The following is a 27,724-nucleotide window of genomic DNA, read 5'->3' on the forward strand; positions in this document are numbered from 1 at the left end:
GCCTCGAGGTGTACATGTGCTAAACTGGGAAGATTGTGAGTGATTATGTCAGCTTTGTTTAGTAACGCGAGCAAAACTCGAGAGTCGAGACTTGTCGAGACCGCGCTGTTGGAGTTTGGACCGCCCAAGTTGGACCGCCTGGTTTTGCTTATTGATCATGCTGCTCAACGACGGACACGAAGGTTTGACGTCGACAATTGCCTTATCATATACACAGGTTGTGGAGCTCGCAAGCGCCTATTGATGGACCCTGGGTCTAGCCCTCCGCCTTCGCCCATGAATCCCACTTCTGATCCTTGGGTCCTGTTAAGGTAGAGGTGACTATTTTAACACGAAGCGGCGTCTCCTCAATGCCAGTACATTTTCAACCCGTAACCACTTCATGGAACTCTGCCTGCGACACAATGACCCTACACAAACCCTACTCATGACCCCGGACGGCATAGTCATGTACCAAGTCAATACGGCACCAGGACAAACCACGATAAGCCGCTTCGAAAACCATGCTCAACGCTTGAGCACCGGGCGGGTATCTTGTGTCGTTGGCGAAGTCGATAGTAGCCGGTTGAGGTTACACGATAACGAGATCCCAATAGACATTGTGATGGTTTCGAGCGCGGAAGATATTGAAAACGTCGACAGGTAAGGCACTAGATTTGATGCATCGACGTTAGTTTAAGATTATAAAGACCTTGGACCTTTAATGGACCAGACGATAAGCCGTACACATGGCAAATTCTGTTTCGTTCTCCGGTGGTAAGTCGTTGACGAATCAATTCCCGCGTTATCTCTAACCGCAATCCAGCTCTTTGTATCCGACAATGCACCCGTCCCTCTAGCACGATATAGACAAGCGAAACTTGGTATTGTATCACGATCAAGACGAGCTTTCCTCGAAATATTCCCCGCTGGAATAAATGTCATCGATTTCATAGTCGTTACATTTGTCTCTTACGCGAAGCACCATTGGTTGAACGAGCCCCATCATGAGTCCAGTCCATCGGCAATTTAGTCCTACAAGCGGCTGTTGAAGGTAGGCACGCTCAAAAGCATTGTTAAATTATTGATATTGACCATGACTCCTCTTCGTCACTGTTGGCTTTAATTTTCAGCTGGATAAATTGCGCGAAAGATTGAATTATGTTTCGCTGGCTGGGTTTTGTAAATTATACCTGAGCTGGTGGGGTACTCGGGAATAGCATTCTGGCCAACTCCGAGCACTTGCTTCTGATATCTGAGAGCTAAGCGTGAAGAGGGTTAATAATCTATTTGTGATCCTGTACGTATGCAAGATCGTTCATGTGCTCTGACCATGAGAGGGTAAATGTTCGCATGACTGACCTGCGAATCTCAAACACGTTCCCAGAACCAAGCAAGAATCAAGAAGCACGGTAATTTTGTGGATATCGTGTCAATTGTATACCAGTTCTGTCTCGATATTGATATCATATACTGACTAGCTACATGAAATGGAAGTTGGAACATGCAAGTTTGGTATCTGTCCCTGCACTTGAATCTTGCTTTACACCGTATCACTCACTCAGTTCATCACTTGAACATTGGGTTTGATTCTGAGTGACAATATACCACACATTTCACATTGGACTGGCCAACTTTGTCTGAGACAGTAACATCTACTAGGTTGTCGTCAGTCTCTATTCCGCAGTACTTGCTTGTCTGAGCGTACTATACCCCCAGATACTTCAAGGCTTACGGTTTTCGCCGCCGAAACAACGACATCATGCTATCAACCAATCAAGTGCATCCAGCGTCCATCGATTTAGCTCTAACGTTAACCGATACATCACCTTTCTTTGCCGATCCTGCACGCCTCCCAAGTGTACATCCCGAGCTGCAAGGCCTCACCTACGTTCAAGCTGTGGGCACTGGATTGATGTCAAACGAACACGTATACAGGCTGGAAGACAGAGAACGGGCTGCAGTTGTACGGGACTTTTTGAAGAAAGAGCAAGGGGTGTCTAATGTGGTTTTGCTTGAGAAGAAGCAACGGGTTAAGAGGGATGAGTTTTGATTTGTGAGCATCGCTTCATTAAACAGTCTCTCGGAACGAGCTTTGATTCAGATACTAGAGCAGCTGATATCACTGGAAAGGCATACGTTGCCATTGTGATGTCGGGATCTATGTAAGTAAAAGATACGCAGCTACATATTTTCAAGAAGACTACTGGTGTGTGTATGGTAACGATATATAAAAGACCTCGTGCGGGACTAGTACTACCTAAATAAAAATACGGATATACGAAAAGAGAATGTGGCGTGAAGCGATTATCCAAGAATGACTGCCTGCAATCACTACGGTGGCAATGCACTTTGAACATAACTGAGAATGTGGTCAACAGTTGGTCTGTCAGATGACCTTGACCAGCATTCTTGAAGAAGGGGTACGTGGCGCCTGTCAACTGAACTGTCTGCTGCCATGGGTTGCATACCCTTGTGTCTGGCAGCCATGATATGAAAAGGGTCTGCCAGCCAATCATAAGGGAGCTTTCCGGATAGCACCTGAATTGTAACTTCAAAATGCAGGTACTGCAAGGCAAAATAGAGGTAGCGTACCTGAAGTATTACGCAACCGAGCGAGTAAACGTCGGAGCGGGTAGTCGGCTTTCCAGCTTCTTCATCTGTAAGATCTATCAATTCAGGCGCGGCCCAGCGTATAGAACCCGGGTAGTAAGTTTCGCAGGACGAGCTATCGCATTCTGCAAGGATCGCCGACAGTCCGAAGTCTGTTACGTGAGCGTTTCCTTTGGAATCGATCAATATGTTGTGCTGTAATTGTTTAGCTTGTCAAACGCACGTCCAGAGTTACAACCTTACCCCAGAGAGGTTCCCATGAATGACATTTCTGTCGTGAACTGTGGGAATTATCAAAAGCTGTATGCGAAAAATATGGACCAGCACAAACGATACTGGATGGCTGTCGTAATCTGTTCAAGCTACAGGGAGTAGTTGTCAACGCGATCAGCTTGAATTACTTGGCAATAGGACCCACGAGTATGAACTTGTCACCATCCATTAGATTAGAAAATTCAATAGACAGATAGTTCGTCAATGATCCACGCTCCATCCAAGGAGTCACGAATGCGGGGAGCGATCCAAATCCTGAGGTCGTCCCAAAAAGGCGAAGTACATTCTTATGATGCAACGTTGTCCACACGCGCACTTCGCCATAGATCCTCTGAAACATGATTAGCCTGAATAGAGTGAGCTGTGGCCGTGTACCTTGCGCAATACTCTTATCGCTTCTTCGCTTGAATCAAGGATCCTCAAGGATTTGATAGCAACCTGTTGTGAACTTCATTGGCGGTGACGAATAAAAGAAGGAGGAGGTACCTCTATTTTTCCATGAGACTTTGAAACCATGGTACATCGGTAGACATCGCTCAAATCGCCGATGAGATGAGGAAACCTATCATATCTGAAAATACATGCTCGAGGGACCTCTGTCGATTTGTCCTGGATCGTATCGGACCTATACAGTGCCATCTTTAGACCGACAGGCCAGCACGACAAGACGTTTTTTTTTACAGAGAATGCCATAGTACTTGCAGTCTAGTGACCCCGCCAATCTGATGAAATGAAAAGTTTGTTTCATGATTAGAAACACTGAGAATCGTCGATTTGCCAGCTTAGATGTACACTCACCTTCAGACAAAAGATATTTAACATCGCTGTGCACCTCTGTCGTGAGTCACAACTTCGTCGGAATGCTGGGATGCGATACGGACGAGATAAGCAGGCGCCGAAACTAGATTCATGGGCCTTAAGTTCGAAAGCGACTAAAAAAGGCTGGGTCATGGGGAATCTGTAGGCCATTAGGTGAAAGCTGTACTTACATATATATATTGCGGCTGTGTAAACGATAAACGATTTTTTATTGGCTGAAACCAAAATGCAGTGTAATTATGTAAGTTGGAGATTTGAGGCGCTCGCGGCTCAGCCATGTGTCAGAAATTCAGAATCTTATTCTGCGACTCCCACGTTAGGACCTATTTTTCTCCGCACACGGATTGATCCCATTACCTTATCTTCCTGAATGTCTGTCTTTGGTCCTCGACTTCTCAAAGTCCCTCGTTTTTCTCCTTCTAGTGTTCTATGCAATGGTATATCCTGCACCAGTACCATGATTACCCGTCTTGTAACCTCTTGGTTCTTAAGCTTCACACCGGTCGAACTTCCAGCCCCCCTGAAGCCCACTATATATGGGTCTGTCCAGGACTGCCAAAGTGTGACATTTTCGCGTGCTAGCTCAAGCTCACATCGCAAAACTGGATGAAGTGGGCACCGACTTGGCTCGCGAACGGTTTTTTCCTTACATGGTAGAGAGTTCATGAACTCTAAAATCTACTAACTTCGGACAGACATCGGCCTTCCAAAAGCCTCGAATTAGTCTCGATTTTCGGCCTGCTAAACTTCGGATAGACCTATGTGAGAAGCTTCAAAGGGCCTGGTCAAACATACACCCTCCCAGGTTTCACATCGGCGGCTTGTGTTATCCATCCGGAGGTTCCTTATCGAATCCTGCATGTACTTGATGCCTGAACGGAAACAGGTCCTCTCCATTTGGTGTTCCTTCCCCTCCCTTATTTAACAAGGTGCATTTTCATTCGCTGTGTTGCATGCCTCACCGTTTACCATCGGTCTTCTCAGGTGGCCGATATTAACGCTCTGTATGTTACCGCGGTCAGCGGTGATCTTGCGTGGTCTTTCTTTCTTGAAGACCATCATTCCACATCCATTCCTGATTTGCCTGCGTCTTTCGTCATAGAGGCTCCCCGACTTCCTTCAGCCTTTGTTTCGAAGAAGCGTACCTGTCCTGATTCTGTCAGTCTCCTTCTGTTGTACTTCTGTCGTTTACGCGCCGAGTCGGGTGCTATGTCATTGGATGGACTTTCTTCATGTGTGCTCGGCGTGAACTGCCTTGCCCTGTGTGGCTGTCAAATAAACTCTTTCGGATGTGGTCCTTCCTTCTGGTTGTGTCCGTCTATTTTATCTGTGTGTATGGAGCTGAGGTTGCTATGGTCCTTTGTTCCCTTCCGGGCTGTTACGCATGTAACTCGCTCGATTGTTGTCGTATCCTGTGGTCTGCCCTTTCGATCAAGTCTCTTGGTTATCACCCGTGCACACCATCTATCGACATGTTATTGCAGCGCATCCGTCATCTACCTTTCGAAGGTGGCCCCGTCTTAAATGCTCGGTTTCGCGCTAAGACCAGGACGGTCTGGCTTACCGCATCCGTGAATGCGCTATGTGTTTGCAGGCCATATGTTCTAGCGTCGTGCATCATGGCTATGAGGTCTTATTCATCAACGATGAAGTACTAGGGCTGGCTTTGGCTAGGTTCGGAAATAAGGACCACTGAAGCGCTGAAATAGAAGGTTCCTAGTTGTACTGGTAGCCGTTGCTAGCCACACCTGACTTCCCGGTCTCACAAGCAGCAGTGTCATACTGATCAACAGCACAACATTAACGTATACAAGAATGTCAAGTAGGTAATGAGAGGAAAGTAGAAGTCATGATTTGGTGTACCGTGCTAGTATCTCGAAGCTACATATACGTAAAAAGTCGTGTAATATACATACAAATATTACAATAGATTGAAACTTGTTTTTTAAAAGTGCGATATGTATGTCATCCAGAATAATAATAACGGGGCCTCGTGTTGCCAGAAAAACAACGCCGGTGGCCATGACCCCATGAAGTCCATAGTAATGAGAGCAAATAATGGGTATTAAGAAACGGGTGTAATAGTTTCAAGCAAAGGAATGAGCAGGTGGATGTGAGTTCCTCGCATAGGCCTATGTGGTGAGAAGCTCGACTTCCGTTTGAGAGAAGTGTAGCACTTCAGCGGCAGATGGGCGATTTTCTGGGACTGACCAGCATTTTTCCATGAATGACCAGTGATGGCATGTGATATGAGCATCATGCGATCGTGAAGGTTTGTTTCCGTTCAATATTTGGATAGAAACCTTGTTTCCTGATCTGAACTCATAATAAGGTTCACGGCCAGTAAGGATCTGCAAGATTTTCAAGCGATGCATCTAATATCATAAGCGCAACGAACCTGGTAGATGATGGTTCCAATAGAGTAAACATCACTCTTGGTCGTGGGAACGACCACGTTTTTACTGTCAAAGCGTTCTGGCGCTGCCCATCTCACAGATGGGGGAATATGTTGCCCTCGGTGTGCTGGAGTAACGTCGTAATCTGCAAGATATGCAACACCCATGATATCGATCAAGACGTTGTTCTAAATGCATTGCAATAAGATACAAAATCACAGTGACAAATAAAGGTGGCTCACTCCATGTAGATTGCCATGAATGATGTTCTTGTAGTGTACTACGTTAATTTTTCAGAAACCCGAGTCGGGATGTGTGTCAAAAGTGGAATTCTGTAGTGCTCACGGTAAGAGAGTCCAGCGGCTACTTGCTTGATCTACTTTACCAAATTAGACGTGTTCAAGCAGAAAGAGTGGACAAGACTTGCCAGGTTGAAGCTTGCTAGAACATTTAGACGGTCAGAGTTTTTTTCCAGGTATGAGGTCAATGTCCCGCCCGACATCCAATCGTACACAATTGACGGAAGCGGTCCAAATCCATCAGTGAATCCTATAGGGATAAGAATATTGTCGTGTTGCAACGTCATCCAGACATGAGCTCTGATTAATATCTCCTAGAAGATAGCAACGTGAATAATCTATGAATCACCTCGAGACATTAATTACAAACCTGGACTTCCGTGTTTCCGAAATTTCTATCCTCAATGACTTCACAGCAACCTGTTTTTCGTAAGAATACACTAGATGGCATTTGATTGTCCAGCACGAACCAGTTTGGAGGTCGTAGCGGTAGAATATACAGCCTGATATACATTTGCCAATGGAGTTTTGCCAATTAATCTTAATTTTTGAGTTTTCGAAGTGAGGTTGCGCCTGGAATGCGAAGCATTTCTCGTATTAAACGATCTATGATAGGATCAAGAAGACGGTAGCTAAGGCTTACGAATGGTGCTTCTGAATCTTCAAGTCGGTCCTAGAACTTGTGAACAAGCTTTGCCAAACACGTAAAAGAACATAGAGTAGCGGCATCTGAGATCAGGAGACCTATGTGGGCCTGTGTGGAGTCCTCCAGACCCCGAAGGATTTGGTAACAAACGTGATCGTCCGCAGAGGTGTGGCTCATCCAGATCTTAAGAGATAACTGTATTTATTGATGTTTGGCTATCAATGTACTTACTTAATTGGTGTAATCATATAAATTTCCCCCCCTCGGTTCCCAGTTCGGAAGGAGATTAACTTTTTACACTGCCCAACGTGGGGCCCCGCTGCATGATCACAGCGATTTTATCTTCTGCCCCGCGGAGTGTAGAGTTTAGTGTCAGCCATCTCAGAAAATTCAACTCGGCAAGGCACTCGATCGAACCCAGTTTCATTTTCCACTGTGGTACAAATGACTGATTTCGATAGCACAGTATCTACGCATGAACGTCTTTCTGGTGGAGTTAGATCTCTTTTTTCACTCTTTTCGTTAGTGGGCAATACGCTAGAAATCAAAGTGGGGCATACCAACATGGGCGGCTAGCAGAACAGGTCTGTCAAACATAAAAACTGAGAAAGCCGCCATACCAGGTATAGTTCCCTTCAAGATTCGTAATCCAGTGAACACGAGGTGCGTAACATCTATTTAAACTGCCTTACGCAAATTATAGAACCTCTGGCAGGTTTGGTGTGTATCTTGACGCTGGTCCTTTCTACCCCCACCTCATCAAATCCCACCCTCGCAATGTCCAGGCAGTCGATCAGCGATCTTGTCGACCTCACAGAGCGTATCACACGCACCTGTTTTTTTTGTTCAGCTGGAGGAGGGTTTGGTGACATCTGGCGCTGCACTCTACAAACTGGTGCAACACATGACATGGTACGGTTACTCGCACCGACGACCAGCATACATCTCATGTTTCCAGGTTGCAGTCAAAGCAATCAGGTTCCAATCTGGAGAGGCCGGTGCATCACAGGAAAAGGTAATTTGCAAAATTACACTGCCGACTCATTTGCTTACTACATTTAAAGGCGCTGCGACGTGAACTTGGAACGTGGAAGAGACTTGTCCATGCGAATATCTTGCCACTACTAGGCATAGCAAGAGGTTTTAGCCCCTCTATATCTATGGTCTCCCCTTGGTACGAAAATGGTTCGCTAGCAGCTTATCTCCAGAAATACGAAGATATTTCTCTGTCTGATCGCCTCCGCCTAGTGAGCTTTTCTGCTTGACAACACACCCACCTATCTTACCAATAGTTTGATATTCAGCTTCAAGACATTGCGTCGGGTCTCCGTTATCGTGTGTATTCAATGCATTGTGTCTACGTCTTGCTCATATATATATTCATGTTTGATGTAGTGCATGGCATCCCGGTGGTTCACGGTGACTTAACTCCAGTAAGACGGGTTATCTTGGAGAGTTTTAACAGTATCTTACTACCTTACTTGCAGAACAACGTACTCCTGAATGACGAAAAAAGGGCTGTCCTCACAGACTTTGGCTTATCGTCCATGCTCGGGGATATCACGGGTTTTTCATATCTTGAGCGGTCTTGTGCACAACCAGGAGCAATTCGCTACAGCGCTCCCGAGCTTCTGATTTTGGGGGAGTCTGATGCATCTATCCGACCAGACATTCGAAGTGATGTCTACTCATTTGGCTGTCTAGCGCTCAAAGTATGACTCTAATGTGTGCGTAACTATTCGAAATGTTGATAGCGACATTTTGTCATCGTAGGTCCTTTCGGGAAACGAACCCTGGTCTGATGTCAAACACTGGAGAACTATCGTCATCAAAGTCGCAAATGGACGTACACAACAGAGGCCTACCCACAGTCCGATTTCAGATGCCCATTGGCGACTAATACAACAATGTTTCTCACGACCTCGTGCTCGACCATCTACAAATGACATTCTGAAATTTCTCAGAAAAGAATTACAGTCGGAAGGTATTGATCGAAATGTGCCTTCGACAGTTAGCTAATGCGATTCTGGAGATCAAAATCAAAAAGTCTCGGCCGTAAATCGATCGACCCAATGCTCCAATCGAGATGAAGCAACGGCATCTCTCAAGTACAAAGTATGTATTCCTCTGTCCAGGCTCCTATGCGAATACTTACTCCTGGTCATTCAGGTTACTGCCAACACATTTCATTTGACACGTGCTTCCGGGACAAGTCACATTATTGATGCAAATGAACAAATAGCGTCTACGTTGCTCAGTTCTATACCTGATATTCCTGACAAAGGGAAAAGTCCTGCGCGCAAGTTCAGTTTGAATTTGTTCCGCCGTAAAAGCGTGCAATCGGTAAGAATTGTACTATATTCCGCAATAAAAAACATAATAAAAGTTTCGAAACAGATTCAAACACAAGGCCCGATCATCGAGGCCCGTTCGCTGACGATAGTGCAAGACTTTGCCGTACCTTCGGGGGGGCTTGGCAATACTTTTCAGTGTGTCTTGCGGAACAAGACTTTCAAAAAGGAGAAGGTCAAGCAAATTTCTATTTATATCCTTAATAGTATTGATAATTCCTCAGGTCGCTGTCAAGTCCATCAAGGTACGAGATGACGATGAAGAGAACATTAAGGAGGCTCAAAAAGTCAGCCTCAGCAATGCCGAAAAACATTTCAACGCTGATCCCTAGACATACTAGATCATCCTGAAAGAAGTGCAAGGCTGGATGTCTCTCCCCCATGAAAATCTATTACCTATCTACGGTACTACTACTGGCTTCGGTTCTAGCCTTCCATGTTTGGTTTTACCTTGGATGGAGAACGGGTCGTTGACCAGCTACCTGAGCGTCAAGAATCAAAACCTCCCAATCGCTACGAAATTTTTGCTTGTGCGTTTCTCAGCTCGTCGAACAAATTTTCTGCCCATTCCTCAACCCGGATCTAGCTATCTCATGTCGCAGCTGGGCTTCAATTTCGTAAGTACGGAGATATTCCGCCCATTAAGTACACCTCATCAGTTACATCAACAGTTCACAGCAATTCCATAATACATGGCAATCTCAGTAGTGTCAGTATCTTCCAAGTCATTCTGGTGGAGCCTGCTGACAGCGGATGTAGAATAATGTCCTAATTGATGAGCGCCACAATGTCCGTCTCGCAGGACTACGGATTGTCTTCAGTCGTATCCATGTGCGGCGAACTCTTTCAGTCCTATCATTGTGGTGCTTTGCGCTGGACGGCCCCGGAATTGATTGACGACGATGATCAGGAGCTCGGTCATGCGTCCGATATCTATTCTTTCGGATGCATCATGCTTCATGTATGCTAAGTTGATGTATCACTCTTACTTCACCACTTCAGCTAATGCCTTTTAGGTGCTCTCCGAAAAATTACCATACTGGTGGCTGGACGATGTTCTGCGCGTACTTTCTGCGCGACATAATGGCGTGAATCCAGTCCGTTGCGGGCCGGAGATGCATGAGGAACATGTGAAATTCGTCCAGCATTGCTTGTCGGTTTCTCCTACGGACCGGCCAATAATGGATAAGATCGACGATTTCATTGCAAGATCTACGCGGTCCATTGTAAAGTAGAGCTGTATCATACTGGAGTCTGGGGTTATATATAGTCACAACCAGATGTCAGTAATTAGATATCGGGCATTTGAGGAACCACTTAGTACCGCTGGACGGCTATGTGCGGAAGGGAGCACAGCATTCTCGCACGTGATGGGAATCCGTTTGCGACAAAGCCTAACGTGGGAGCAGCCTGGATGGTACCACTACAACTAAGTGCGAAAGACGAAGCCTGCTCTTGACATCTAGGATCTAGTTGATGATGATTTAAACCCTTCAATCAATACAGTGCGAATACACCGGGTGCAGGACGCTTCAAGGATATATCGGTGCGGGATATCATGCAGTAGAATGCATTCAAGAATTTCAAGCTCACTGCAGCTGCGCGGGTGTTTAACGTTCAGCAATTTGGCAATTGCTTATAATACAGCAAACGTTCATGCGATGATGCATTTGGACTCCTTGATATGGTCGACGGTACGCGTACCAGAATATTTCGATCCTGGAATATCCGGAATTTTGGTTAGTACTTCCCCTAAACTTCCTGTGCAACTTGTCGCAACCTCGTGCCTTCCAGCTGGTCGGACCTTGCAGGCAGCGAGACAAGCGCCCGCTTATCTTTTCAACTCGACTGCAAAGTTCAACCATGAGCCATCTATCGACTTCGAATATAATCGCAATCAATCGTCCTATTCTAGTGTGCAAGCATCCTGTGATATCTTTGTTGCTCGATCGTTTCAACATCACCGGCCATCACCACTTAAACCTCTTTGATTTGAAACGAAGTTACATTTTAGAAATTGACTCCTCAATTAACTTCGTATGTTGTCCCCTCCGAGATAGCCATCGCCATTACAATTTCTAATCACACCGCTGAACTGAACTAGTACTACTTCCACCTATTCCGACTCCCATTTTGTGTCGCATTCTATCGTCAACCTCTGCTGTGAGATTGATGTAAATATCTCCTTCCCTTATCACCTTTCTCGCTCTCTGACCCGACTGACAGTTCCTGGCGAGCTTCTAGCAATGACCGAAGGAACTTGGGAGAAGCTGTCCTAGGTCGCTGTCCTGGGTGCTGAATATGACTCCCCTGAACGCCAGTCCCATCCAAAATGCTTGAAAGAGACCCGAGTGAACCTTCTCGAATTGATCTACAGATTGTTGGACAAGCGAGAGATGAGCCAGATCATTTGGCTACATGGCACAGCAGGCGTCGGGAAGTCTGCCGTGGCATTCACTGTGGCCGAGAGGATGAAGAGTCTGAAGATGACAGAGGAGTCGGAAACCGAAACAAGGCTCTCGGGAACATTCTTTTTCACGCGCAAACACACGAAACGCACCACGACCGGACATTTCTTTGCGACCCTTGCTTACCAGCTTGTGAGCAATTTTCCTAGCGTTCAGAAGGACGTGAACAAAGCTATCCGCGAGAATCCTGCGGTTCTAGACTCCAGCAAGTCTCTTCGCGACCAGATGATGGCGTTATTTCGCCGCCCTCTCTGGCACCTGCAATCCAGGTCTGCGCGAGTGTCCGCCTCCGGTGTTTGTTGTTGATGCCCTCGATGAATGCCAACCTGAAACCATCGCTGATCTGATCTCCCTCCTCGGAGAAGTTCTTTGTGATCCTGAACTTCCCGTGATCCACATTCTGCTCACCAGTCGCTTGGAAGAGCATATCCGTAAAGCCATTCAAAAAGAAGAGATGCGCACGCTGGTGTACGAGATACCGGTGAACACTTCTGGGGAGGGCGTTCCTGGCACCATTTCATTAGACGGTGAAGATGTGGACAATGACATCTGTACATTCTTGCAGCATTCCTTCACAGGGTTGCGAAATCGCCATCCTGATTTCCCTCGGCCTACTGCGGATAATCTTATGCGGCTGGCGAGGTCTTCCATCTCTCGCGAGCTCTTAGTATAACGGACAACAAGCTGAACTGTGCATTTAAGGGCTTCTGGGATCGCCACCTCCTTATTCCGCAGTACTTGCTTGTCTAAGCGTAACATGTCCCCAGATACTTCAAGGCCTGCGGTTTTCGCCGCCGAAACAACGACATCATGCTATCAACCAATCAAGTGCATCCAGCGTCCATCGATTTAGCTCTAACGTTAACCGACACATCACCTTTCTTTACCGATCCTGCACGCCTCCCAAGTGTACATCCCGAGCTGCAAGGCCTCACCTACGTCCAAGCTGTGGGCACTGGATTGATGTCAAACGAACACGTATACAGGCTGGAAGACAGAGAACGGGCTGCAGTTGTACGGGACTTTTTGAAGAAAGAGCAAGGGGTGTTTAATGTGGTTTTGCTTGAGAAGAAGCAACGGGTCAAGAGGGATGAGTTTTGATTTGTGAGCATCGCTTCATTAAACATTTCTCGGAACGAGCTTTGATTCAGATACTAGAGCGGCTGATATCACTGGAAAAGCATACGTTGCCATTGCGATACCGGTGGACTAGGACGAAAGCAGTGAGGGGAGAGCTCTATGATGCGTGATGATGTGTTACACTATGAACAGAGTTTGGCTATGTGCGCGTGTCGCTGACTAAGCTATGGCTATCGCCGAAGGACCAACTGCCTCTTGTCTATGTCTCTTCCTTTGGTCTATGCCTTGGGACCCCCGGTCCATGCACCCCCCTAAAAAACAACCAACGCCGTCCTCGGCGTTCTTCCTACTATCACTTCTATTGTCCTATTCGTTCTCTTCTTCATCCGCTTCGTCTCTTGTCTGGTCGTTCTCTTCTTCTTCATGTCCCTTCTGTTTCTCTGATTCTTTCTCCGTTCTATCTTCTGTATCTGCTTCCGTGTCGTCGTCTCCTCTCTCTCTGATTCTGCGTTCATGCTCTTCTTGTTCTCTTGCTAACTTCGTTCCCGTTCTCGGGGTGAATGCTCTGAGTCGTCTTGCACTAAACTCTCCTTGAACTGGGATTCCGTTCAGCGCTTCAAGCTTGTACGAGTTTAGGATCTTCTCTCGTATACGCCTTGGGATTGACCATTTTGGTATGAGCTTTCGTTCCGCTTTGAACGTATAATCTAAATCATTGCGATATACTTGAACTAGTTGTCCGATTCGAAATATAACCTCACCTGGCGCTCGTTGTAGCAACTTTTTATCAAATGCTGCCTTCCTCTTGATCGCATGTCGCACTACTTCATCATATCCGTCCAACCGTTGTTGTTCGACGTATGCTATTTGAGTTAGTGGGTCTGAAGTGCGTGTCGCTGATGCGCTTTCTTCTACATTCGTCTTCGGTGTGTTGACTACTAATCCTAAAAGAAGTTCCTTTGGAGAAAATTTCAGCGCTGGCAATAATCGATAGTTAAGAGCGTGCACCGCATCCTCCAGATGGTCTGGCCACGATTGTGTCAAGCCGCTTTCTGTCGTTTTTTGTCCTTGACTTTGATCTTCTCCTAAACTTGGTGCGCATAAGCGTTTTAAAACGTGTAGTAAAAGCTTATTTGTTCCTTCTACAAGGCCGTTGATCCACGGGGAGTACGCCGCTACGATGTGTACTTTGCATTTCTTCGATTCGCAGAAGTCCTTCACTGCTTCGTTGTTGAAGTGCTTGCCACCGTCCGCCATGAATGTTTCCGGTGTTGTGAATGCGTTGAAGATGTTCTTGAGTCCTTCAATCGTCGTTTTTGCACTACCTGATGTTTTATATTTAAACACCCAGATATGCTGCGAAAACGTGTCCAAGTACACGCCGAGCGTATTGTATCCTCCTTTCCCTTTCGGGAGGGTGAGATAGTCTCCAACTAACAGTTCGAATGGGTGCCGCCTGGTTATTGGCTCTAGTAGCGAATTTATGTGCGTCGGTCCGAAGTTCTTGCATTTTGCGCAGTCTTTGATGGCATCTAGGATTGACGCGTCTAGCTTGGGGCTGCATATTCGGTCCAGTAATGCGATTTTGATCGCATCTCGTCCCCAGTGGCCTCCTTCTGCATGCTCTTGTGCTGCTAGTACCTTGGCTTCTCCTCTCGAGACACATTCTACTCTTGTCCTGGCTCTCGTCGTTGTGCCACCTCGTAGCTTCCAGAGCCTCCCTTCTTCTATAACGTACTGTTCTGCTCTGTGTCTTGCTCGCCGTTTCTCTCTGATCTCCGTGGCTTGATCTAGGTTACATATAGCTTCTACGACTTCCTTGAATACTGGCTCGTTCTCGAATCGTGTGCGAAGCTTGTCTACTTGTGCGTCCACCGTCGTAACGTTCATGATGTCGTTAATTAGTCCTATCCTTGCTTCCCAGTCTTCGCTTACCGTCCACTCGTTTCCGTCTCCTGCTACTGGAGCGGTGTTTTCCCATTTTCTGCTAAGGCCATCAGCAACGACATTCAGCTTTCCTGGTACGTGCCTTATGTCCACTATATGATACGCTAATATTCCCTCTCTCCATCTTGCGTGTACTACGTTCAGATGCGGATTCAGCAGCGTGTCTCTCATCGCCCTGCAGTCTGTTTCAATCTCGACCGGAAATCCCCAGATGATGCTCGAGAATTTATCCAACCCGAATTTGAGCGCTGCGAATTCTAGTAAGTACGATTTGTACTTCTTTTCTGTCGCTGATGTCCGTTTTGATGCGAAGCCTAGAGGATATAGACGTTCGACCCATTTCCCTGCTGATGTTCGCGTCTTGATTCTCTGTGCTAGGACCGCTGCGAAGCCTTCTATACATCCGTCCGATGTCACTATGAAGTGCGACCCATCGTATCTTGGTGCGTGTAATACTGGTCTTGATGTAATCGCCGTTTTTAGATCTAAAAATGCTTTAGTATGTTCCTGCGTCCAAATAGTACTTAACTTGAAGCCGCTCATGGCTCGTCGATACGCTGTTTTGGACATTGTGCTGTCTATGGGTGCTTGCAGTAGTAAATCTCTTAGTGGGCCTTCTCTTTTCGCGTATGCATTGATTAACGTTCTGTAGAATCCTGTTAGTCCTAAAAACGAGGCTAAGTTCTGTGCGTCTTCGGGTTGTCGCCAGTCTACAATGGCTGTCAGCTTTGTTAGATCTGGTTTCACTCCTTCTCTTCCTATCGTTCCTCCTGCGAACTCGGTCTCTGACATGCAAAGCTTTGTCTTGCTCGGAGCTATTGAAAATCGACATTCTCGAAAACGTTGAAACAAAACTGTTAGCTTATCCATCATTTCTCTAAACGTACCTGTCGCGCATCCTCCGTCGTCCATGAACAATTCCATATAGTGCGTCACTAGGAAATCGTGTAGCCTTTCTGCTAATGTATCGCAGAACGCTGTCGGTGCTCCTGTAATTCCCATCGGCATTCGTCGATATTGAAAGTACCCTCTTCCTTCGATGTAGAACACTAAATATGGACGCCACTTCTCCGGCACTTCTATCGCATAATACCCTGCTGCGAAGTCAAAAATTGAGATGTAACGTTGACCACTTAACCTCTGTTGTTTTGCTAATATATCCCCCTGCGGCATTGGGACTACTTCCGTTATTTTGTTAAGCTGCGCGAAATTCTGACAGATCCTCCATTTTTTCGGTCCTTTTTCTCTTGTTTCTTCTAAGGTAGGATTCTGTATCTCTCGTGGCGGTAACTCATAGGCTGGTTGTAGTCCCGCTGCTCTATGTTGGTCGTTGATTCGTTGCTTTAGCTCGTCCCATGGTAGACCGCCCGTTTCGTGTGCTCTTTGCGCTATAACCGTGGTTGCTACACATCGAATCAGTTCTGGGGATGCTCTCTCTACTATACCTGCTTCCAACATGTCCGTTACTCGCTCATTGTAAAACTTCGCTTGTTCGGGCATTAAAGGGCGTTGATGTATCCGTAGGTTGAATATTGCGTTATCTGGAACGTTTAAATTCAGCGCTGCTCCAGGAATAGGGACTACTTCTCTTAGCGTTAGTGCAAAACTGTCTGCGTTTTCCGCTATAAACTGTTCTAACTCCTTTTTCTCGTCTACTGTCAGGTCGTTCCCGAACGTGATCTGTCGGAGAATTTCTTTGACTCTTGCCGGATTAAATGGATTCATTTGTCTTGAGTATATTGACGCGTCGTTCCTCATCGGTTCTAACTCTGGAAGTTCTTCTAATAGTTGCTCTCCTCCTTCGTCTGGTCCTTCTTGTGCGTTTAATATGTTGATGCTCGTTGTTTCTTCTGTTAGATTATGTGTGTCAGTGCTTGATTGTTCTCTCGATACTCTGGCCGCTGTCACTCCCTTTGATGTGTTATTCTCTTTTTCTGCTGTTCTTTCTTTTGACGCGCTCTCTCTCTTCTTTCTGATCCAGTATCCTGTCGGCTTCCATTGGCCCATTGGGATGTTTGATGGTTTTGTTTTGTTTTCTAACGTCCTTTGTTGTTTCTCGTCTAGCGTGAGACTGACTGCATCTGCTCTCTGTAACATCCGCTTGTCCGCTATCTGGTTTTCTATTGCGACTGTTTTGATTCCGTCGGTTATCACGATCGTGTCCGTTTCGTATTCGTGAATTGCTGCGAATGTTTGAAGTGTCGGTTTTCCTAGTAAGAAGCCCCAGCTTCCGCCACTGTCAAAGACTTCAAACGTGCTCCGCACTCCGACTTCTTCAATCCTAATCATTCCCGTCCACTTTGCGATTGCTTTGACTATATTTCCATTTGCCATCCTTAATCGTTTGTCTGATGCGCTCCAGTTTCCCAATCTGTGCTTGATCTTCTCGAAGATCGACGTGCACATTGCACTGGTCATTGCGCCGTCATCAAATATCGCTCGTACTCTGACTCTTTCTCCTTGTGGACCTTCTAGCTCTATTCGGTGAGCGAACGGAACTGCCTCTCCATTTTTTAACTGAGTTTTTGTGACGACCGGGTGTCCAACCGAATACAAGTCATCGGTTTCGATTGCGTCGTGAAGTTCGGTAGTACATGCGATATCCTTAGCTACGCGCTCAGCAGAAACTTTGGGGCTAATGGTCCTAGAGTTGTCCTCGCATGTTGCCTCTTCGCATGCGAGGACTTCGACTCCGGCTTGAATGTGTTTGAGACTTTGGGTCGACGTAATGTTCTTTTTTACGTCAACCCGTCCGCTTTTCCCTGTTGTTCAGGAATCTCTTCAATCCACGCTTCTAACTGTGTCTCCTCGTAGCCGTTACTCATGACTAGTGATATCGGTGTGGCCGTTGCTCTGTTGTATGCGCCCAGCGTCTTGCTCACAATTGCTCTCCACGCTGCTTCTTTGCGCGTTAGCCTCTCTTCGTGGTTCGGCGGTAACGGGCAATCCTGTCCGTTGTGTCCATGTGTCCCACACGCGAAGCATTCGCTGGATGCGATGGCTGCCGTGCCCGGCTTTAGTGGGTATCCTGTCTCTTGTGTGACTCTCGCGTTCTCTCCCCATCTCGTGTTCCACTGTGCGAGCTGCGCTCTATATGCTGCTTTTCCTGCTGCGCTATCCGGGTGTTGCGGCATCGTTTGGACTAACTGCCTGACCATTGTTTTCATCTCCTCCGTTACTACTAACGGCTGTTGCGTTGTGGCCGGTTGCCGATTATACATTGGTTGTGCGTTCTGACGATTGGTTGCTGCTGGTACCCGGTTATATGTGTTGTTCGCTGTCGGAAGCGTTGGCGGTGTCGTGGGGTTAATCGACATTCTATTGAATTGACTTTGTAATGCTGCAATTGGGTTTTGCTGCGGTGCTCGTGTCTGGACTCGAGCTAGGTCTGCGCGTAGCGCTTTGAGCTCGTGTGATTGCTTGAGGTATTGTTCTTGTTTCTCTACAAGCCGACTTCCCTTGAGCTCTGTCACCGCTTTCGTGAACTCCTCCCACTTGGTATATTCTTCGTCTTTCAATAGATCCTTTACGATGTCCGGCAGTTTACTGCGGACTTGCCATATCATCGACGTGCTCTGTTCGATGCCTGCGTCTGTTGCGAGTTGAAGCGTCTTCATCGCCCATGCTACGTGCGTCCAGCATTCTCTATCGTAGAGCGTCTTCTTCTTTCCTACGTCTTCTTCTCGTAGTATATGCTCTAACAATTCTTTCTCATACTCTGCTCTTGTCTTTTCCGCTATCTGGACTGGCGGCCAGCGTTCCTCGAATGCTATCACAAATGCATTCCATGTTGCTTTGTCTTTCGACTGCAACGCTTTGAACCATCGTTCTGCTTGTGAACTTGTTCCGAGGTAATCACCAAAAGCGTCTAATTTGTCGGTGCTGTCTGTTATTGTCTGCTGACGCATTGCTCGATTGAAGGATTTCAGGAAATCCGCCGGATTTTCTGATGCTCTTCCATCGCCGTGAAATATCTGCGGGGTCTCTACAGGCATGACGGCTTTTAACTGTGCGAGTGCAAAGAATTCGGCTAGATTGTAATTCGGTACTGTGGAGATGGATGTGAGCTGCTCTGTCTTCGTGCGACGACGTGGTTGTTGGACTTCGGACGATGGTATGTAGATGTCTAATTTTTGGACTTCTAGTTCTGGGAAGGGGACTTGATTGTTCTGCTGTTCGTCTTCTTCCGAGAGGCTGCTTAGTGACGATGTGCTACAGTGACTTGGTGTGTTGTGTCCTGATGGATCTGGTGTATCGAGAGGAGATGATGCTGCTGATGTCTTTTCTGACCAGAGTTCCCAGTTCGTTTTTAAACGAATGTTGGTTACCGCTTGTCCTTTTGCTGTTCTGGGTCTCAATTTGTTAGCTTTGGGCATCAAATATAAACGTAAATGCGAGTAAGATGAACACTGCTCTTTTTTGTAATTGGTGTTGTTTTTGATGTGAGTTGCGACGTAATAAGACTGTATGTTTCTGTAAATGGTTCGTTAGCTTCTATTTGGGAGCTTCTATGTTCTATTCTATGACTAAAATCTAGACCGCGAGCTAATGCTTCTTTCTTCTGCGTGCTTTTTTGTGTGATAGGTGTGTGATGCAATATCGCGCTGGTTCGGATTCTCTCTGTTCACCACGATGGACTAGGACGAAAGCAGTGAGGGGAGAGCTCTATGATGCGTGATGATGTGTTACACTATGAACAGAGTTTGGCTATGTGCGCGTGTCGCTGACTAAGCTATGGCTATCGCCGAAGGACCAACTGCCTCTTGTCTATGTCTCTTCCTTTGGTCTATGCCTTGGGACCCCCGGTCCACCGGGATCTATGTAAGTAAAAGATACGCAGCTACATATTTTCAAGAAGACTACTGGTGTTTGTATGGTAACGATATATAAAAGACCTCGTGCGGGACTAGTACTACCTAAATAAAAATACGGATATACGAAAAGAGAATGTGGCGTGAAGCGATTATCCAAGAATGACTGCCTGCAATCACTACGGTGGCAATGCACTTTGAACATAACTGAGAATGTGGTCAACAGTTGGTCTGTCAGATGACCTTGACCAGCATTCTTGAAGAAGGGGTACGTGGCGCCTGTCAACTGAACTGTCTGCTGCCATGGGTTGCATACCCTTGTGTCTGGCAGCCATGATATGAAAAGGGTCTGCCAGCCAATCATAAGGGAGCTTTCCGGATAGCACCTGAATTGTAACTCAAAATGCAGGTACTATAAGGCAAAATAAGAGGTAGCAGTGAAAATACGTATGATTATGTTCTAGACCAAAAGGTTTGAGGACGAGCAACAGAGGTGCAGAGTACATTCAGGAGATGTGAGATTGCTGGAGAACTACTCTAACGAACCATAAAGTCACAGCCTTTAGATCACCCCAGCTGTGCCCGTTTTTGATCGTTCTCGCGCACACATGCATTGATTTACGGAAATACGTACTGTACAATATGATAGACGATCTCGACTCCACAACGTGAATAAAATCAACAAACGTTCATACCCTAAACGTTGAGAGTGGGCTTCTCTTTCTCTCCTGCATGAACCTTCTTTGCGACAATGCCCTTATAGGCAATTTGAAAGTCGGATCGCATATCTTTCATGCTGCTGGGGACCCCCTGCATGAATTCCTCGACCTCTAGAACTCCAGATCTGAGTGCATCAATGTCACGGGCACGATGAGCGGATGAGGAAGGTTCCAGCTGCTTGCGTAATCTGAATCCCTTCTTGAGGAGCGCTCTGTAAACAGGACGTTGTTAGCTATTGATGTTGCCGAGTAAGTGAGGACGGACGCTATCTCGCTTATCTGCTGGCCCAACTCCTCGAGCTTTTCATGAGACTCCTTTTTGAAAAGGACTTTCGTCTTCATTTTGGCAGTGTGAGTCAGAGTAATGCCTCGTTCCAAGCACACCAGGAGGTGAGGCAACGGTCCAAGGAAAAGCAGGCTGTAATAACTAGGACGCCATTCAGGGGACTGCGTCTGCTTCAGGCATGCCATGAATATCCCATTGATTTCGGCATTGACTGCACGACTCGAGCGGCGTCTGACGTAACGACGGTATGCGTTCTGAATTTTGCAAGCCGCCTCTTCTTCCTCCACCGATGGTCCGTTGGTGCGTAGCGACTCGTCAAGGTCAGGTGCAATAAATGTCACCGCTTCATCCAAAGTCTCCGATGCATCACGGGTCTCGGTATCAGCATTCGCCGTGACATCTTCCGCCCTTTCTTCTTCTCCTTCGAACTCTTGGGGTCGCGGTTCCTTTATCTCTTTCTCATCATACTGCATAACCTCTGGTTGGTCTTTGGGATGTCCTAAGCGACGTACGGGGGCAGGGGCCTCTACTCTCAGGGTAGACTGCGCGATCGCTGCACACGATGAAAGGAGATGGGGGATCTCGATGGTCTTCTCGTATGCGAGCCGTCGGCCTATACTAGTATTGACTCGAGTATGTTGGTTCATCGTTTTGTGGACAAGATGCACCAGGTTTCCTACTCCTTTATTGTCGTCGAAAGCCAGGAGAGCTCGCAGATAACCGTCTGGAAGTGGCGTACATCCTGGCAAGGGTATTATGCACCTGACCACGTCATCCACGAGTTTCCGATAATTAACTGGATGCACATTCGAAGGAGGGTCGTTTCTGTGCAGAGAAAGAATGATATTGTCTACTGTGTTTCTCAAGGTGCGATTGCTGATGTTATGAGCAACTAATGAATACAATTCAGCAGCGGATGAGTATTGAAAAAAGACAATAGACGTACTGAGGCAGAGAACCCTGCAGCTGCAATACACATGATCAATATGTACATCGCCGACGGATACTAAATTGGACTCACATCCGAGAAATGAAAAAATTGCGGAGAATGGGCGTAAATCTCGTATGATTCAGCCAGAGAAAATCTGCCTAATTGTAGTCTCGGATCTCCGAAAAGTCGAGAGACTCACCCATGCTTGCTTCTACGCGCAATGCTTCGACTAGCCTCGCTATCTCATCCAGAAGCTTGTTCATCAAAAGTAGGTTGGTTTTTTTCTTCGCAGTGAATTTGTGGGGAAATAGTAGCCAGTTACACGGAAGGACGACGTTGTGAAGAGGAAACTCATTGAAGTCCGGGCCCATTCGATAGTTGATTACAAAAGCACTGCAGATGTCCTCAATACAGTCGCACAACACCGAGAGGTTGACATATAAACGATTATCGAGGACATGCCTGAATTGCACTTAGTTCATTGCATGTAGAGACAAGAAGAACGCGCTTACAGAATATACAGAATCCCCGATGAGATGCTGCTGTGAGCAGCTCCTTGGTAAGAATTGAGCAGGTCATGAGCCATGTAGCGTTTGTCCCACTTGCGAACGAGTTCGAACGGTCCGGAGATCGTACACTTTGCTCGAGAGATGTAGACAGGTGCGTCGTCCTTGTCAAAAGCAAAACTGAGACTGGTCATTCCCATCAACACCGTCAAAAATTCAGCCTGAGTATGCAATGGGTCGAGCGAGTAGAAGGATTCACGGATCCAGAGCTTCCCGACTTTCATGCCATCTCGACGAAGAGGCATCAGGTTCATGTCGAGATCCGCGGGGGAACCTTGAATGAAGAAGGGTGGATTGTTAATCTCGTAAAGATGCTTGAGCCAATTCTGCATGCTAATAAAGTGATCAGTATGAGCACTGGATCATAAGCTACCTCCAGGCGTACCTTTTGCGTCGCTCAATGTGTGGGTGAGCGGAATGCATGAATTGCAAGATCAGGATCTGCCAGATGTGGATAGCAATACGGTTGTCGTGATACTGGCGATCCAATTTCGATACTGCAACATGCTCTTTGGGACAGTTATCTCTTCGACATGCTCCGGATATCAAGAATTGCAGGCATTGCGAGAAAACGGGAGATTTGCAACACATAGCATTGATCTCCGTTATTTTGTCCTTCAAGATCGTTCGAATGGATTGTTGTAGCAGCTGAGTGACGACTCTACGAGAAGTTGTGTACCCAGACGAATGTTCCGATATCCAAGTGATCCCCTGGCGGACTTCCATCAAGTTGTTGTGGAGGAACGTTCCACCTGGTATGAGAAACTGGTCACCGGATAACCGCACGATGGAGAACAGTCTCTGAATATCCCTATGCTTCATGGGATCAGGGAAGGTCAAAATCAGATAGAGCAGTCGCGCATAGGTGTGAAATTGTTGAAGAAACTGTTGCATTTCATCGACCGTGAAAGCTCGAATATCTGTGGTCCGAGAGAATATATGATCCAGGCAAATGAGAGCTGCTAGCTTGTTATTCTGTTTATGGAAGTTAAGCGCAAGATTTCTCAACGGCTCATGATTTCCGCGCAAGATGTTTTGAAACATCGATATCTGAATGTCGATCAGTCCAGCGGTTACTCTGAGACTGCTAATACGTACTAGATCACGTGTGGCCGGCGTTAGTTTGTTCGCCTCTAGTTGATCAGCAAGAGCTATGAAATGCTGCAGTGGCTCGTCAGCAATGGATTTCACAGTGATCCTAAAGGAGCATTTGCGCCAGAAGTATTCCAACATAGTATCGGCCGCACGAATGGTAGAATCGACGTTGCTTTCGTCCTTGATGAATGCCCGGACAGCTTCCAAGGGCCTATTCTCTGACAAGTGGAGTTCTGCGGCCTCATAATACCTCGAGTGAGATTCAAGCAGTGAGGCACGAACGTAATCGAGATCATAGTTCTCCATAAATTCGAGTTCCTCCTCAAATGTCGAGAAGAGGGGCAAGGGGGGCCTGCGCAATTGCCGTTAAATAAAAACATTGTGGAGAGTCTAAGACTTACCGAGTGGTCCTGCTGCAGTAAAAGAGTCTGCACACAGTCCATAACTCCGCCGTGGTCTCTTCAGGTATATCCATGCCATGGTCATTAAGGACATGAAGGGTCTTGTCAAACCGTCCAACCTTGCGATACCTCTTCGCCGCTTGCTCGAACTCTTGAGCACTGAGATAGGCCTCAGCAGCTTTAAGATCATCTCCTGCTCGAACGTAGCAATCCGCTGAGTTACGATAGTATTGGAGCTTCTGATTTCCTGTCGCGGTCGCCCCACAATCAGTAAAGGCATCGGCAGCCACGTTAAAAGCTCTTTTTTGGTTGCTGAGTAAGGCCACTCCGACACTAGAACGTGCGGCTTCTCGGAGTTGATATGCTTCACAGACCTTCACTTCACGATGAAGGTTGGCACGTTCGAAGCAGTGGATAGCCTGCGAGTAGCGCTTGTGCGAGAATAGTGAGCGCCCGAAGGAGGCCCATTCTTCTGGAGTCGAGGAGACGGCTAGATGAGGGACTTCCGTGCCGGGGGTACAATTCCGGACCTGGTTGCGAGACGTCCAGAATATCTGAAGAGAAATGGTTATGAGATCGAGTTACGCCAACATGCTGCTCTCAACGTACACGCATCGGCTCTGATCTGTCAGATTTGTCAACGATCCATATGTTCTTCCTTGCTCGAGTGATTCCCACATAAAGAATTTTGAGCTAATAAAGTAAGCCAGAGTCTATTTCAAGGATCGGTGTGCCCACCTCGCTGCAAACCCCAGCGTATCGCGCTTCGTCTCGATCGAAGTTCGGTGCATATCCTTGACCATCTACCCCATTGAGAACTACGCGCCATCGTGACAGATCTACAGCAGAATCCTCGAAAAAGTTGTACAAAAGCACCTGACCGAAGTCAGACATCCATCAGATAGCAAACTTAGCTTTCTCACATCATTAAATTCCAGGCCTTTGCTCTCATAAAGCGTCCTGAGTACATATGTAAACATGAAAACACGGAGTAAAGGTGGTCTTTACACGACTCACATGATCAGTCCAACCTCACCAACTTGGTCGCGTAACCTCTGACGTGCTGCATCGTCACGCACAAGAATGCCTAGATATCTTATCAGTGTATGAATGTAAGCTTCAAATAATTGCTTTACATTGCTCGGCTCCGAACTCAATGTGACCACCCCTAGAAAAATCTTCAGGAAAAGAGGTGGGCTATTGTCCAGGTCCACTTACTTCGTCCCAAACAAGAACTGCTCATGATGAACGGTGGCTTTATCCCAACCTGTAAAAAATACGGGCTTCAGCCCGTCAACCACCCCCATTTCTGGTCGAAGTGTATCAATTGTGTTGGGCCAAAACTTTGTGATGAGCTCGATCACAGAACGTGCGCAGTTGACGATACCACCGTGCGATCTGTAGTTGATCGCCAATTGAAACATCGCAGGCTGACGAAGACATGCCCCAGCGGAATTGGCCGATATATTTTGCTGCTGCTGCTCTAAGGTATCAATTCAGGCCCGAGCTAAGTCACTGTCTGCTCACCTCCACACGGTAGAGAAACGCTTTCAGGTCATCGAACCTAAAGGAACTCCCTGCAGAAATCGTCTGTGCGGTGTCCCCAGCCCAGAACAAACCGTCTGGATTCCTGCATAGTTGCCTCAAAACTATAACAGAAAGTTCTAAATGTATTTATGTCAACGAAAGATGGAGTAGCTACTTACAGAGTGCGTCGATCAGAAGGTTGTCTTGTGCTTCGTCGACATACCTAGTGCAGGTGGTCAGGCGCAAGATGCATTGGTGGTGATAATACATACAGATAATCGATCTGTTTGCCAGGGAATTCTTTGCTCCGCAAGACCTTGAGTATTGCATGCGTGCTATTTGTGAATATATCGTGACATGACATGGGTGAGAAGGGGAATAGGTCATACCGGTCCGCAACATCATGATGACGTCGCTGCCTCTTTATTTTCGTATAATGCTCGAACATGTCGTACAGAATTCCCCTCTGATTCGCAAAATTTGGGTTAGAACGATGAGGAAGACGGAGATAGTTTGGGCGATCGAGGACTCCTTCAGGACAGGTCAGCGCGTGTTCGGAGCCTTTGACGATCCCTGTATGTATATTAAAAAAGTGTCGGTGTCAATGTAATACAAATAGTACTCACCCATGAATTCGCTGAAAACCAACCACGGATCTAATGGGGCAGTGTCAGTACTCTATTGTCGTCATAAGAGAAAAGGACGCTACTGAGATTCTTGCTGAGATTCTGTGGAAAATGAGGCCAGTATTGATTTGCGAACACGTCATAGGTGACGAAACAGTCATGCGCGTCAGCATCGTCAACATTGAAGAAAACTCCTGCACTGTCTTTCCTGCTCAAGATATCTGCCGCGATCATTTTCGCCAGCTACATAAAGTTTCGATTAGCTTGGGAATTAAGACGACAGATTGGGACGCACTCGATCGAAAGTGAGAAAAAGAGGAAAGTGCTTATCCTCAAGTTCGCTGTATTTCATCGGTATATTCATCTGTGATTCGGGCACATCGTCGAGATCAACAAGGCCCTCCTGGACACGTCGTGCCTTCATTTTTGCAAGTTCCTCTAGGGTATAGCCTGCTAACGCCAGAGATTCGAGAAGCTTCGTGAAATACTCTTCTACTTTCGTAGCGAGTACTCTGGATTTGGTGACAAAGATTTGGCGTGGCTTCGGCATGTCGATGGCACTCATCTCCCAAGCTCGCTGAATGCCGAGAATCTTAAACAGCATCGTCGTGGTTTTGCTAGTTGAGTATGATAAATAAGTGAGATATGTTAGGGGCAGGACACTTACCCCGTGCCGCTGCGACCCAGGACGTAACATGACGTAGTACACTCGACAATCTTTTGTTCTTGGGGACTGAACCAATATCGATCAGTAAATTCGGTTCATTGGGGCAGAACTTACGTGAGCATAAAGACGTGCTGTACATCTTGGTCTGCGATGAGACCTTTTGCAAAGATGAGAATAAGTGGCGAGCCAATTACATGATCACTCACTATGCAAGAACGCCTAAAACAAGAGGTTATCGAGTCAATATTCGCGTGCCCATAAACCCTATTTATAAGCTTACTTGCGAGAATGTGACATATTTCTCCAAACTAGAAAATTGTTAGATGGAAACCAATTTGTATAAGGCTGGCGAAAATACACACACAAGCAAAGAGTGAAGCTATGACAGGGATCAATGACCGCACAAATGACAACTGAAACTACTCAACGTGGTCCATGTCCTTGTTACTAAGATTAAGTGGGCCTCCTGAGCATTCTGGTTCAGGTTCAGCTAGTGGGAATGACGCAGGTAGAATCGCGTTGTCTTTAGATAGGACTGGCCTGTTCCGAAAGATACACCTGCACAAGCAACGATTCACTGAAATGCATCAAGAGTTGAAAGAATGCCCTCACCTTTTACGATATTCTCTACCCTTGCGTGCGAGATGGCTACCCAAGGCATCCCATATTCCGTCAAGCTGAGCATCCATATAAATGCCGTATATCTTGATTACTGGAGTTCATATGAGTGCTAATGGCGCAAAGATGTAATTGCACTTGATAGTTTACCTTGTCTGTCGGACTGTCAAGATCAGTATCAGTATCATGCCCAATGTTATGTAAAAACGACGTACCTTTCCATCTTGGTCAGGGACACAATCGATTTGATACTGTTAGAAAAGGTCGGTCGCCTCAAGCTCTAAACGACGTACGTGAAAGTACACTTACCACCAGTTGTAGGTCCTTTGTCATCTTGGCATCGTAGATGGGTATGCCTGCATCCGGCCCGTTAAGTCGCCTGTGATTATCATCTGAAAAATGGCCATTCGATAGTTGTCTGTGGAAACGATGAGATCATTCCAGTAAAATTCTTCAGAAGACCGACTTGATCTTCTTGAAGATGATCTTGAATGTCTTCTTATCTGTTCTACGGAATTCACGCAAATGTTTGTAGGCCTCCGTAGATATCAGGATTTGCCACTCTCCGAACCCGTCCGCGTTGTCGAAGTAAAGCGCAGCCTTCAT

General features: G+C 46.6%; 7 protein-coding genes across 7 annotated transcripts; 4 read left to right on the forward strand and 3 right to left on the reverse strand.

Moving 5' to 3' along the window:
* The first annotated feature begins 152 nt into the window (after window positions 1–152).
* On the forward strand, window positions 153–1,229 carry F5891DRAFT_338811 (uncharacterized protein). Its single transcript, XM_041371412.1, has 4 exons — window positions 153–642; window positions 690–756; window positions 806–1,033; window positions 1,113–1,229. The coding sequence occupies exons 1-3, from the start codon at window positions 383–385 to the stop codon at window positions 1,010–1,012; spliced, it is 534 nt and encodes a 177-aa protein (XP_041225646.1). The 5' UTR covers window positions 153–382; the 3' UTR covers window positions 1,013–1,033; window positions 1,113–1,229.
* Window positions 1,230–2,085: 856 nt separating this feature from the next.
* Window positions 2,086–3,829, reverse strand: F5891DRAFT_338924 (kinase-like domain-containing protein). The gene is made up of 8 exons (XM_041371414.1): window positions 3,664–3,829; window positions 3,352–3,587; window positions 3,241–3,303; window positions 3,011–3,196; window positions 2,924–2,954; window positions 2,836–2,873; window positions 2,575–2,787; window positions 2,086–2,505 (listed from the first exon to the last, which is right to left on the reverse strand). Exons 2-8 carry the CDS (start codon window positions 3,556–3,558, stop codon window positions 2,314–2,316), a joined length of 930 nt encoding a protein of 309 aa, XP_041225647.1. The 5' UTR covers window positions 3,559–3,587; window positions 3,664–3,829; the 3' UTR covers window positions 2,086–2,313.
* Window positions 3,830–4,641: 812 nt separating this feature from the next.
* On the forward strand, window positions 4,642–5,388 carry F5891DRAFT_338912 (uncharacterized protein). The gene has a single exon (XM_041371413.1). The coding sequence runs from the start codon at window positions 4,917–4,919 to the stop codon at window positions 5,340–5,342; it is 426 nt and encodes a 141-aa protein (XP_041225648.1). The 5' UTR covers window positions 4,642–4,916; the 3' UTR covers window positions 5,343–5,388.
* A 37-nt stretch (window positions 5,389–5,425) lies between these two features.
* F5891DRAFT_1035898 (kinase-like domain-containing protein) lies at window positions 5,426–7,193 on the reverse strand. The gene is made up of 8 exons (XM_041361817.1): window positions 7,023–7,193; window positions 6,850–6,952; window positions 6,750–6,779; window positions 6,508–6,693; window positions 6,426–6,456; window positions 6,323–6,360; window positions 6,083–6,268; window positions 5,426–6,035 (listed from the first exon to the last, which is right to left on the reverse strand). The coding sequence occupies exons 1-8, from the start codon at window positions 7,106–7,108 to the stop codon at window positions 5,817–5,819; spliced, it is 879 nt and encodes a 292-aa protein (XP_041225649.1). The 5' UTR covers window positions 7,109–7,193; the 3' UTR covers window positions 5,426–5,816.
* Window positions 7,194–7,802: 609 nt separating this feature from the next.
* On the forward strand, window positions 7,803–10,686 carry F5891DRAFT_1228913 (kinase-like domain-containing protein; the record flags this gene model as incomplete). Its single annotated transcript, XM_041369540.1, has 17 exons — window positions 7,803–7,937; window positions 7,984–8,040; window positions 8,090–8,272; window positions 8,330–8,360; window positions 8,421–8,458; window positions 8,513–8,737; window positions 8,799–9,009; window positions 9,073–9,140; window positions 9,195–9,368; window positions 9,423–9,551; window positions 9,601–9,663; window positions 9,718–9,906; window positions 9,963–9,993; window positions 10,048–10,085; window positions 10,136–10,165; window positions 10,227–10,337; window positions 10,393–10,686. 17 exons carry the CDS (start codon window positions 7,803–7,805, stop codon window positions 10,609–10,611), a joined length of 1,932 nt encoding a protein of 643 aa, XP_041225650.1. The 3' UTR covers window positions 10,612–10,686.
* Window positions 10,687–11,629: 943 nt separating this feature from the next.
* Window positions 11,630–12,218, forward strand: F5891DRAFT_339022 (uncharacterized protein). Its single transcript, XM_041371415.1, has 2 exons — window positions 11,630–11,976; window positions 12,028–12,218. Exons 1-2 carry the CDS (start codon window positions 11,773–11,775, stop codon window positions 12,148–12,150), a joined length of 327 nt encoding a protein of 108 aa, XP_041225651.1. The 5' UTR covers window positions 11,630–11,772; the 3' UTR covers window positions 12,151–12,218.
* A 7,912-nt stretch (window positions 12,219–20,130) lies between these two features.
* F5891DRAFT_1228927 (uncharacterized protein) lies at window positions 20,131–27,724 on the reverse strand (the record flags this gene model as incomplete). The annotated part of the gene is made up of 28 exons (XM_041369541.1): window positions 20,131–20,613; window positions 20,667–21,653; window positions 21,709–21,772; window positions 21,818–22,080; window positions 22,131–22,517; window positions 22,570–23,234; window positions 23,283–23,631; window positions 23,681–24,234; window positions 24,290–24,373; window positions 24,431–24,556; window positions 24,604–24,640; window positions 24,698–24,767; window positions 24,817–24,848; window positions 24,899–25,155; window positions 25,208–25,329; window positions 25,387–25,430; window positions 25,480–25,542; window positions 25,597–25,780; window positions 25,834–25,863; window positions 25,917–26,054; window positions 26,125–26,450; window positions 26,501–26,566; window positions 26,615–26,701; window positions 26,921–27,058; window positions 27,113–27,212; window positions 27,330–27,369; window positions 27,428–27,536; window positions 27,585–27,724. The coding sequence occupies 28 exons, from the start codon at window positions 27,722–27,724 to the stop codon at window positions 20,379–20,381; spliced, it is 5,697 nt and encodes a 1,898-aa protein (XP_041225652.1). The 3' UTR covers window positions 20,131–20,378.

The sequence above is a fragment of the Suillus fuscotomentosus genome (genome assembly GCF_016647785.1).
Source record: "Suillus fuscotomentosus strain FC203 chromosome Unknown F5891scaffold_29, whole genome shotgun sequence".
Classification (NCBI taxonomy): Eukaryota; Fungi; Basidiomycota; class Agaricomycetes; order Boletales; family Suillaceae; genus Suillus; species Suillus fuscotomentosus.